Here is a 12,761-nt window from a genome sequence, read left to right on the forward strand (position 1 = left end):
TCAATCTTTAACCACATTAAGAATCCCATTCTTTAGATTTTACCTGACAGAAGGTTGAATTCATACAATGTAACATAACTTTCTACAGCGCTCTCTCTCCGAACAACATATTACCATGCAACACGGGAACTGCCCACAGAGAAAGACTTCTCCTGTGAGTAGAGTCAAAACAGGTGAAGGACCGCATAAATCCTGAACAATGGCTCCATAAATCCCAGCGCTAGGAAAGAACCTGTTAGTCTCACCTAGGGATTTTAATATTATAACGACATTCAATATTTCAGTGTCGTATGAGGAAAGATTATTTTTTAAAGTCAAGTTTTCAAAAATATGTAAGAATCAATATGGGAAAAGGCAAGGAGAAGCACTATCCTTTCAGGATTCTTTAATGGAAACTAACTTATTAATGTACCCATATTGACTATAATATATGGCTATAAAAATGTTTCATAAATGTTTAAAATATGTCTTTCCTTATTAATATTTAACAACCCCATTCAGTGAGCTAACAGTATCACTTAATAGCATCAGAGTTTTTAATATATATTAGTAGAGGCTTATTTCTGATTCAGCATAAGATACTAGTTTTAGTTTTCATCCACACAGCTAATAAAAAGTAAAAATGAAGCAGGGAAAATGCAGCCCTCTCAGGAAATAGAACCTGAAAGTTCTAAGTGGAAATGAGTCATGTTATTCTTCTAGATATTTTGAGGCAGATTAATTAATAGGCAGATTTCAATTCAAAATACTATAATGAATGAAAATGTGACAGTAAAATTCATCACATACACAAATAAAACTGAAAGATTGCAAAATAATGTAATTTGTGTTTATGAGAAACGAAAATCACACACCTAAATCCAGACTGCTTTTGGTTAATGAATTAAGATCTTCCAGATCGTCATATCTGCCTGGTTGGCTGTTTGCTTCAGTGCAGGGTATGGAGGGTAGGGAATCGATGCCAAAATTTTCTTCCATCTTGAGAGGAAGAAAAACAGAAATGCATTAGTACTTTATGATAAAATGTGGAACACCGTAATGCTGTTCCACCCAGATCATAATGACAGTGGAAAACTGGCCCTGCAAACAGGCCTTCTCAAGTAACGGTTTATACCGCGGTAAGCAGTAACAAACGCTGGTAACCTAATACCTGCAGGAGTACAGGCTCGTAAAACCTGTTTTCTCCAAACACCGGGTTTTTTAACCCCCTCAAAAAAAAGTTTTATAAACATTAATAAGTAGATTTAAATAAACATTTACCAAGGTAGAAGAATAAAAGATCTATTAAGTCAAGCAAAGTCAATGGTAGATATACATTGCATCCTGGATCATGTTGGATCATGACTTAAATGGCTTCACTGCTGATCCTGAAACACCTGGTGAATTTTCATGGCTCTAAGAAACACCTATGAATTTTCATAGTTCTAAGCCTTTGCTATGCCCTCCTTCCTAGCACTCTTGTCTGCCTGGTGAACAAAATGTTCCCCAAACTTAAAACCTACGGGTAAGTACAGTCAGTACTTACTACACTTTCCGTATCTTCCTTTTATACAAATGTCTTTTATGGTTTTCCAAAGTTACAATCTTCCAGAACGTACAATTTTCGCTGATGTATTATTATAAAAACTTTAATATGTTCTTTAAAAACTTTTACATGCATGAAATTAAATGATAACATCATGGCGAACCATAGAGATATATCTTAGTTCATTTAAGGTGAATAATACTATGTTACTCTCTATTGTTGAGAATCTAGGTTGTTCAAAACAAAAATATGAATTATATTTTTCACAACAGTCCATGTTCTTTCATTGTTACATTGATCATACTTTAGTGGTAAGAAAAGGACCTCTCATAAACTGAAGAACCACATGTTGTTAGGTTTTGCCAAACAGGTTATGAATATAGCTGAGTATATAACTGTATCAGATACATAATGGAGCCTACAGTACATAGAATTCAACTCAAATATTAGATAGAAGTGAGAAAAGAGACATGACTACTTACTTGCCTAGAACAAAATAAGCAAGAACTTCCTAGAGAAGGGAGTAAGGAGGAGATGGAGGCACTGAGTATTTAAAAAGAAGACATTTTACAACAAGTTTTGAACTGTTTGGACATTTTTTAAAAAATTAATAATTATGTAACTGAGGAAAAAGAATTGATGCCTGAATCTGAGATTTTAACACACTGAGTGTGAAAGGTTAGACCTTTAGAAAATTCAATTCAGAAGCAAATAAAAACATAAAATTATTCTCAGGTAAATAATCCTCAGGAGAAAAAAAATCAGATCTCTAAAAAAAAAGGACTTAGACATTTCTCCAAAGCATATATGAAGATGGCCAATAAGCATATGAAAAGCTGCTCAACATCACTAATAGAGAAATGCAAATCAAAACCACAATGAGATAACACTTCACATATAATTTAAAAAACAAACAGAAAACAAGTATCGGTGAGCACGTGGAGAAATTAGAAAACTTGTATATTGTTGGCGGAAATGTAAAATGGCATAGCTGCAATGGAAAACAATACGGTGGTTCCTCAAAAAATTAAACAGAATTACCATATGATCTAACAATTTCACTTCTGGGTGTCTACTACTCACAATGTGGTTTTTGAACAGATACCATACACCAATGTGCATAGCAGCATTGCTCACAATAGTCAAAGATAGAAACAGCCCAGATGTCCTTCAACTGATGAAAGAGTGAACAAAACATCGTATATACTCTCAGTGGAATGTTATTCAGCCTCAAAAAGGGAGAAAGCTCTGATACATGCTCCATGTATGAACCTTGAAGACGTCGTGCTAAATGACATAAGCTAGATACAGAAGGATAAATATTGTATTATTCCCCTTGAGTTACTAAGAGTGGTCAAATTCTTAGAGACAGAAAGTAGAATTATGGCTGGTTTCCAGGGGATGAGGGAAACAGAGAATGGGTAGTTATTGTTTAGTGGGTACAGAGTTTTAATTTGGGAAGATGAAAGAGTTATGGAGATGGATGGTGGTGATGGTTATGTAATAATGTGAGTATATTAATGCCACAGGAACTATAAGCCTAAGAATGGTTAAAATGGTCAATTTTATGTAATGTGTATTTTACCACAACTAAAATAAAGAACCAAATCTATAAACCTTGATGGCTCCACCCTTCAACAAAATGGAATAAGCGAATTACAGAGAAAGATAAACTTTTAGGTAGTTGGGTATTATCTGCACTCCACAAATGCAGTCCCAAATGGATATCATCATGAAGACAGTAGAGATAATGTTCCTCCTTCTGGAGGGCACCCTCTAAATGGAAGAGTGTTGGGAAATGCATATTTGTAAGGCATCTGACTGTGTTTTTAAAATCCACCCAGATTTATAACACTAGGCAATAAATTACCATCATGAGGTCCACCATGAGAGAAAAGCAAATAAAGATCCAAGTCCATCCTAATCATATGGGTATAACTATTATGGGGGATCAGAACGTTTCACTCAGAAATACATCACTTTGGCATAAAGATTATTTTGAGCAAAAGACAAATGAGAAAGGGCAGCCTCAGAAAAGCTCTCCATCTTCCCGATTCTCAATCACCAGAGACGACTCTAGACTCTTTTCAGCTCAGAGATGGCACTAAGAGAAACGTATATGACAAACCTTACTAAAATAAGCCTATCTTCTATCAATTTCCTCCATAATACTTACCTTCCCACAGTTTAAAAGACTAAATCCCCTCTCCTTTGTCTTGTCACTTTTCCACAAATGCATTGTGCTGTGTTAAGATGCTGTGTCTAAGCCCAAATTCTAACCCCACCTTTGAGTGACTCTTCACTGAGTTTCTCCTGCCAGTATTCCTGCTGCAGGTGTTAATAGACTGTTTTTCTTTCGTTAACCTCTTTTGTCAGTTTAATTTCCAGGGCCCCAGGCAGAGGAACCTAGGAGGGTAGAGGAAAAAGCTTTTTCCCTCCCCTACACTGTCAGCACTGTGCGGTGTGGGGAGGGAGAAAAAGAGTTAATGCCCAAAGCAAGAACATATAATGATTCAAAGCAAGAACATACTGTAAAGTGAGACACAGTAGGGCTGACACATCTTAATGAATGCCTGTTTAGGGAGCCGATATAGGCTACCTCACAGAATCAGAAACTTCACAGAATTACTAATTAGGAAATTTAACAGAATTACTAACTAATTACTCACATGTCCTTCAAAGTGTGAGCACTGAATGTTGTTTAAACAAGCTTTTTAAAGAGCACTTTAATAAAGAGTAAGTGGTTACATTGTAAAGATTATCAATACAAACTTACAAGAGGAATTTTTTTAAAAAAATCTGATGTGATGAAAATGGTATTTGAGATTAGGATAAAATTTTGACAGACAGTATGGATTCAAAAATTACTGTATCTCAGACAACCTAGATGGAAATGAAGACAGCATAGCTGAAAAACAGTATTAAAAGATCAAAAAGTGATTCTGGTAATAATGTAGATGCTGACATTAAAAAATTTGAATAAAAATCTATCATTAAATGTGAGAATATGTAAAAATTAGTATTTTATAGGTTTTAAAATATGAATGCTTAACTTACAAAGTAAATACTGTGAATATCCATTTGACTACTTCAGCTACTTCCCTAAAAGTTTATATATTAAAATGGGCCTATATTTCAGGTTGCCTTATATTGTGGTAAATAGCAAAATTTCTTTTTATCAAAGAAAACAGCCACAACAATGGAGTATTTATGAATATTCACTAATCAGTGGTCAGTAATTTGCTCCATATAACTGAATATTTTGTTTGGGGTCAAGTAATTAGAAACACGGGAGTGGGGCTAGCAAACGTAGCAAGAACCAGTGTCAACGCCAACACACCAGGTGGTTCTATGTCACTTCTTCCCACATCCACATGCTGTCCATATAACCCCAAGCACGTTCTCTGGTAGACTGCCCAGAGTCCGCTATCATGGGGAGTCCGCTGGGGTTTCTTAAATACGTTAAGTACAGCATCTTGCATAGCAGAGGGACTCACAAGCATTTGCAGAAGGGAAAATAGGAGGAAGGTCTAAGAGAGGCAAGGGAAAAGCCCAGCTCTGTCTGCCCTGTGTGAGAGCTAACAAAGACTACTTTGCACCTCACTGCAGGGCAGCTGCCAGCCGCAGTGAGGAGGACACCATACTGCACCTGAACACACTGCTGTACACCCCATACAGTAAGTTTCTTTTCATTTGCCTGGAACTTAAAGTTTGAAGCAGGAAATAAACAAACAAAAATAAACCATTTTTTAAAAAATCCCTAATTAAAGATTCCAATTGTTGACCATTTAACTCTAATTTCATTTAAAAAAATTAAAGTTTATTGGTGATTTACTAGCAAGGGCAAATCTATTAAAATATCTTCCTGTCAAGTTGTCAACAGGCAGTATCACAAATGTAAAGATAATTTTCTAGAGTTCAGTGACTTTCTACTTAGTATATATATAATGCAGAGAACAATGTGGATAAGCAAGATAGAACAATATAATTGTAGTCAATTTGGCCTTGATTTTCTTTGGCAAATACACTATGCAATATAGAGCTGTGTCTCCCTGAGGGAACTGAAAAAAAAAAATCACAAATGGCAGAAGAACTCTTTCTAGAACTGGGTAATTAGGAGAAAAACATCATTAAAAAAACAAGGTTAAAAAAATGCACCATAAACGCAAGGCAACTACAGCTACTGACTCCAACTAGAAGTTACATGACACAGAAATGATGAGTTTCTACTTACCGCAACATACCATGTGGTTCGTCTTGGGAAAAAAAAATGATTAATGCTGAAAAGGTTCATTAAATTTTGGTCATTTGTTTCAAAGTTACATGACTCTGGACAGAGACAGGGAGGGGAGGAGTCGGGGAGGATGTGGAAGATGCGGCCTCACCCCTTACCATGTTTTCAGTGCTACAGCCACACTGCTGCATCTCCGGCGAATACAGACTCATCATGGATCTTGCTTCCTGAGGCTCGGGTAGCTGCGGATCATGGAACCACTGTGCACCAAAGTGAAGCTCCTTCATGGGCAGAACAGGAGCAGCCTCTTGAATGTGCGATGAGGGACACGACTCCATGGCCTGAAAGCAGCCTTGATACAGTTCATATTCTTCATCAACAAGCATTTCTCTCTCTTCACCCATTTCCTGCAGTCTAGGGGCCGTAAATTCATGCATTTCCCAGGCCTCCCTGCTGTTGTCTATGTCTTTCTGCTGGGACTGGAAGACCTTTCCCAAATCTAGAAATGGCTCGTCCACAAGCTCTTCTTTAAAATAGGGTTCATCTCTAAATCCCTGTGAATAAAAATTGCAAAAAATTTTAAAACTATGCCTGTCTTAAAAGCTACCCTCTGAACATTAACTGGAATCAACTCCTGCCACAACTGCAATGATGGTATTGCACGGCAATGCACGGTTAACCTGAACAGCTCTCCATTAACAGCACGGAGAAATACAACCTCACCACCACACAACCCTCCATCCCCAAGAGAAACAAAACAAAAGGCAAAAATCTGCCCTTGGCAAGGTGACTATTCTAAAAAAGTTCATTATACATTAACCATCTGAAAATTCTCAGACAGAAGTAGGAATCTGTTAAACCGCTAGACTTAATATTTAACTCACGTATCTCAAATAAATAGTAGTACATAAATACTGCTGCACTTCGTATTATTACTTAAGAAAGCAGAGACTTAAAAGGTCAAGATTTTCAAGTTTACGTAACTCAAAAGAAATTATGGCTTTTTGAATGTTTAAAAAACATTCCCTATCAATTAAAGACATGGGGAGAACATCTCAACTACTTTGAGCATGACTCTTTTATAATACGTCATTTAATAGAAATTTATTTCTGCATCCGCATTAAAAATATACAAGAAGGAATGAATACCGTATGCTCTTCAATTAATTTAGACTGTACTAATTAGAAAGACAAGTACATAAAACTGAAGCTAGATAGTCATATATGAGCAGAAACGTTGTTGAGTTCCTAGGTAATAACTGAGGAATATATGGATCTGCTGAGCCTTTGACATAATTCCAAGGGACCTTAGAGCGCTGAGCACAATGAGGCCCAATTCCTTCTAAGGCATCAATGACATTTCCTATCTTAAGTCCTAACCATTAAGTATCAATAAACGTAAATTCCTGAAATGAATCTACTCCTTCCCATTGTTTCCTCACTTGCCGCTAAACATCATTGCAGTGAAGCTTTGAGATTAATTAATATAGTATACCAAATACTGCAACCCAGTTATTGCAAAAAAAAAAAAAAAAAGCTGCATTTATAGGGTATATTTAAACATTTCACCCAGTTATGACATTGTAACAAAAAATATCTAAACTAAAAAAATGTAACGGGCATTACAGGACTACATATCAGCTTCAGACAATGTCAACAAATTATGAAAAGAATATCAAACAATAGTCGTTATCAAGTAAAGCAAAACTATACTCTTAACTGCAAAAAGCAAAATAAACACAAGTCATTTTATTAAAAAAGGAAAGGCTTCAAAATATGCTTTGTAATATTAAAGCATAAAGTAAGGTTTGACTAAATAACTTTTCTGTAGGAAGTATTCAGTAAGCTCTTCTGTACACCTATTTTTCTATGGCATTTTAAATGCAGGTCTATTTTCAAAAATATGGTCTACCCTCAAAATTTTAAGACTGTATTAGTGATCTAAAATCAGTTTATGCTGGTTCTTTGAAAACACCTTACATCTGGCCTATGTCATGTATGGAGGCAATGCAATGCAAGAGAGAAAAGAGTCCAGTTTAAAATAAATTAATACAGAGAGAGGGGGATTATTTAATTTGTACGTATTTGCCATGAGAGTGAGAACAAGCTTTTGTCTTCTTTGTAACAGCAACTGTTCAAATGGGAAGTAAATATACTAAATACCTTGGGTGCTTCAAGTATTAAAGATGAATTTATGTCATGAATTGTTCCTGAAATTTCAGTTCTGTCTTCGTTATTGTTTGAACGTAAAATATGCCTTTCTTCCTCTTTATCATCTTCCTGGAAACAGAAGCACTTTTATTTCAATTTTTAATATTTTTAGCATGATTGAAGAAATCAACCAATATTTCTTTCAACCAGTATTTTTTGTCAACCAATATTTTTTTATTGAGTTCTAGTTGACATATAATGTGTTATTAGTTTTAAGTATACAACATAATGATTTGGTATATGTATATATTGCAAAATAATTACCATGATAAGTTTACCTAACATTTGCAACTTTCAAATATATGACATAGTACTGTTAACTAGAGTCACCATACCATATCTAAATCCTCAGGACTTAACTTACAACTGGAGGTTTGTATCCTTTGACCTTCTTCACCCATGTTGCCCACTCCCGCCCCCAAATCTGGCAACCAAAGAAGCACTTTGTAATCAGGAAAATACTTCAGTTTCAATGCTTTTTAGATTAATTCTCATCTTTCTATTAAATGCAAGTACACAATAAAAATTTATGTAAACGGTTTTAGACCAAACTTTTCTTTCATAATTTTTTAAAAAGCCATATTTAGGTCAAAACTTCTTATTCCTTTTAGGTAATCACTTTCCCAGGAATAGACCTCAATATTAAGAAATGCCTAAGTTTATACAGGGTGGTACTCAAAATATTTAACAAAGTAGAGAGTGTAGTCACTCTCCACCAGAAGAGGCACAGTCATTGGTGCTCCAGGTCAGTATCAGTCCCAGGTAATAACACAGCTACTATCTACCAAGTCCTAGCTATATATTATAATCTTTAGTAAATAGTTGCACATGCTTTGTCTCAGCTTAATCTTTACAACAATCCTATTAGATCAGGATTTTACACTTTATATTTACATAAAAAGAACAACCAACATATATATCTCACAGGCACAGGTGTTAGCATTTTAAATATCAACTTATTTAACATATTTATTAATAAATTAATGTATACTCTAAGAAATAGGTGTTCTTACTATCCCCATTTTACAGATGAGTAACAGAGACACAGTGATTTGCCTGAAGTTAAGTAACTAGTCAGTTACACACTCAGAATTTGAGCCCTGTCTGGCTCTAGAGTTTGTGCTCTGTGATCCCAAGTGGGAGCAGGTAGGTTAAATAACTGGCCCAAAGACACACAACTTTGCAAATCACAGAACTAAGCAAAAACCCACAGCTGTCTGGTTCAAGTACTCCACTGCCATCTCTGCCCTGTCAGCTCTGAAGATACAAGGCAGTGTTTAAAGGTAGTTCATTCATTTTTTTAGATCTGGGACATCTGAAGTGAGTTTGTAGAAAAGAGAAGGGAAGTCACATTTGTGGTTAACATGAAAATAAATGGACAAGATGGATCTACATAAGACCATAACACATGTTTATATAGTATCTATAATTATATAGATAGTACACATCTCTGTGATATAAGACTCAATAAAAATAATTTTGTTCTCCTAACTGTTGTGCATTCACAGTCTTCCTGCTCCAACCTGACTTTGGACCTTCTTATTCCCACTCTATCCCTGGTTCCGCTGAAAACTGAATAAATGCTCAGCAAACATTAGGTGATTAGATAAGTGGCCACCAACTGGACCATGAGAGAAAGAGAGACAGACCTCAGAGACAATCCATGCATCACTATTTACAGCTCACAGTTTTCCTAAAAGAACCCAGATGTTAAAGAAGAAGTTAATGGTGATTCCACTAAGAATTTTTAAACATCTTGCAAGTGGCCTTTCTCTCATTCCTTTACTGGCCTCCCACTCTCCGGTATCCTGGCAGGCTTCTACTCACTGAGGGAAGCCCACACAAAGTCCACCACACAATCACTACATTCCAAAATCCTCCTGGAGTAAGGCTCCAATGTCCCGAGTTTCTGCAGCTCTACCTCTGCCAGAAATAGCACAGGAATCTACACCCAGCTGGTGCTGAGTTCTGTTTTTCACACTGCCTGAGACTTCCTTAAACTGCTTCAAAGTCAGGTTGTTAAGGTCCTCTAGACCATTATAGTTGGGACCTCCTCTGGCAATGCAAATAATTAGGCAAATAATTATCAGGAAAAATATAGACAAAGCTCTTGCCACAATCCAAGAAACCAAGAAGACGAGGTCCCCATAAAATTATCAAGCTCTCTCCTTCTTAATTTGTCCAACAATCAAACCCGGTATCTAATGGTACATATTGGCAATGGCAACCTCCACACACCAAACACACAATAAAAGTTAAGAACCTGACTTCGCTATGTGCTGTATTCCATTTTGAAAATTTCAAGCATCTGATAGGTGTAATATACAGGGATTTTCGTCTGCAATACGTGAAGAATAATAAAGTAATACATGAGGGTCATACGAGGTTCCCCAACGCAAAAATACTGTGCGGGATATGTGACTCTATCTACATATCTATACGGGAACACCCCTAACTCTACCTATACAGATACGTATCTACGTGAATACTTACAGTGTGCTGATGTATTTCACAGAATAAAAGAATGTTAGAGTTGAGAAAGATCTTAGGAGTTCTCTAGTCTTGTTTAGTCTTTTTAGAAATGAAAAAAATAGGCCCAGAAAAGTGATGTGCCTATGATCCGATTATTGGCACAGTGTTTCTCAAAGTGCAAAATTTTGCATCAGAATTACACCGGTGACTCACTGAAGGGGCAGGCGCCTGAACAGCACATGAGGATCACTCAGTCAGAATCTCTGAGAACTGGACCTGGGAAATTGCATTTTAATCATCTCTGAGGAGATTCTTATGCCTATTCACATGTCTTTGAATTTGAAACCCACCGGGCTAACTTGTAGCAAAGTTGGAAATAAGAGCCCAGATTTCTTGAAATCCCGTCCAACACTCTGCCACAACCATGGTATCTATTTCAGACATGCTGCATACAAATTAAACTAGTGACAACAAATTGAAACAGGAATACACAGCAGTGTGGCTAAGAGCACAGGGTCTGAAGCCGCTCTACTGAGTTTATAGTCCAGCTCTGTCCCTTATGAGTTACATCACTTTAGGTAAGTTGCTCAACTCTCTGGACAGGATTTCAAGAAATCTGGCCTCTATTTCTAACTTTACTGCCAATGTCTTGACTAACTCGTCTGCGATGACAGTAGCAAGAGGACTACCTCCTCTTAAAGGTGCTGTGAGGATTAAATTAGTTAATGCAGGTAAAGAGCTTAAAATACTAAGTGACATACAGCAAGCACTCAATAATACTTTAATTCTGCTTGAAAATTATAGTCAAGTATTTTGTTTTTACATTGGGAAATCTCAACAGCACCATAACTAATGTGGCCTTCAGTCAGAAGTAGTCATCTGTCCTAGTACATGAGTTTAAGCAATAAGATGATCTCCGGTTGACTTGACCATATTCGAGTTTAGAGGTTACAAGGCACTTTGATGGTCAGAAAAGCGTATTAAAATCTCACTGCCATGCGGTTAAAACAACATGGCTAACTAGACTTCAACTTACCATCCCATCTCGACATCACGCCCAAATGAAAGCTTAGAAACATAGACAAACTTGATTTATAGCATGAGGAATGGAATGAGAACTTAGAAGTCTGTGCTAAAAGTATGAAGATAAAAGTAGTAGCAGCAGGACCAGTAACGCTGGCAGCTAGCGTTAATGCAGCAGTGCGCTAAGCACTTGGTGAATGTCATCTTGAATCCTCAAAACCCTGAGGTAGAAATTAATTTTCTGGTTCTGTAAGTCAAGGACAGTGAGGAACCTGCACAAGGATACATATCGAGTAAGCAGTGGAACAAGGATTCAATGTCAGGTGTATTTGTCTCCAAAATCCATGTTCTTAACTATGACACTATTATCACTTCCTATATTAACAAATTCAACACCTACCACCAAAGGCTTACAGATGCCAAGGCGTACAACGCCTGGTGGCACAGCTTTCAACACTTCCACAGCTTCAGCAAGTGTGGTGTTGTCCAGACTGTATTCATTGACAGAGACCAGGCGGTCTCCAGGTAACAGTTCTCCACTTCTTTCTGCCACCCCATCTGCCACCAGGGAGCGAATCACAATCACTGATCTTGTGGAATCTATGGGGTCCTAAGGATTAAGCAAAAAAGAAAGATGCGTCAGTTCCCTGAAAACAAATACGCAGCCTTAAGACACCTCAAAGATACTGTGGGTTCAGTTCCAGACCACCGCAACAAAGCGAATGTCACACTGAAGCAGGTCACATGCGTCTCCTGGTTTCCTCCGTGCATATAAAATTTGTGTTTATACTACACTATCATCTGTTAAGTGTGCAATACCATTATGTCTAAAAAAAAATGATGTCACGCCTTAATTAAAAAATACTTTATTGGTAAAAAAAATGCTAAGCATGATCTGACAATCCAAGGTTGCCACAAACCTTAAATTTGTAAAAAAAAAAAAAAAGCAGTCTCTGTGAAGCGCAGTAAAGCAGAGCACAACAGAAAAGGGTATGTCTGTACTCAGGCATCTCATGTTTACTTCGTGTGTCCGCAGTCCGGTGGTCCTCTCCCAAAGACAACATCTATAAAATACCACTCTATACATCCACACGAATATCAGCTGCTATCAAGGTAAAGATATAAGCTGAATTCCAACCGCATGTCTGAGTGCTCAGTACACATGACTGATATTTTGTCACACCACAGGAGGTCTAGGGAAAGCTGGGAAAGACTCTCTGACATCCTCATGCATCGTCGTACTGTGGACCAAAGACAAGTCCATTTATTATTGCTCCTGGACAATAAGCAGGCTCC

General features: G+C 37.0%; 1 protein-coding gene across 8 annotated transcripts in view; it reads right to left on the bottom strand.

The window, feature by feature from the left end:
- The window catches only part of PATJ (PATJ crumbs cell polarity complex component), a 291,813-nt gene that overhangs the window by 198,213 nt on the left and 80,839 nt on the right, over positions 1 to 12,761 (bottom strand). For 7 of the 8 annotated variants that reach the window (XM_074376367.1, XM_074376370.1, XM_074376368.1 and 4 more), the window contains 4 exons: positions 11,866 to 12,075; positions 7,923 to 8,039; positions 5,918 to 6,313; positions 855 to 978 (listed from right to left, as the gene is read on the bottom strand). In XM_074376367.1, the coding sequence (XP_074232468.1) occupies positions 855 to 978; positions 5,918 to 6,313; positions 7,923 to 8,039; positions 11,866 to 12,075 (847 nt within the window). The remainder of the gene's footprint in view (positions 1 to 854; positions 979 to 5,917; positions 6,314 to 7,922; positions 8,040 to 11,865; positions 12,076 to 12,761) is intronic. The other variant, XM_074376369.1, reaches the window with a different exon arrangement.

Source organism: Camelus bactrianus, chromosome 13 (assembly GCF_048773025.1).
Source record: "Camelus bactrianus isolate YW-2024 breed Bactrian camel chromosome 13, ASM4877302v1, whole genome shotgun sequence".
NCBI lineage: Eukaryota > Metazoa > Chordata > Mammalia > Artiodactyla > Camelidae > Camelus > Camelus bactrianus.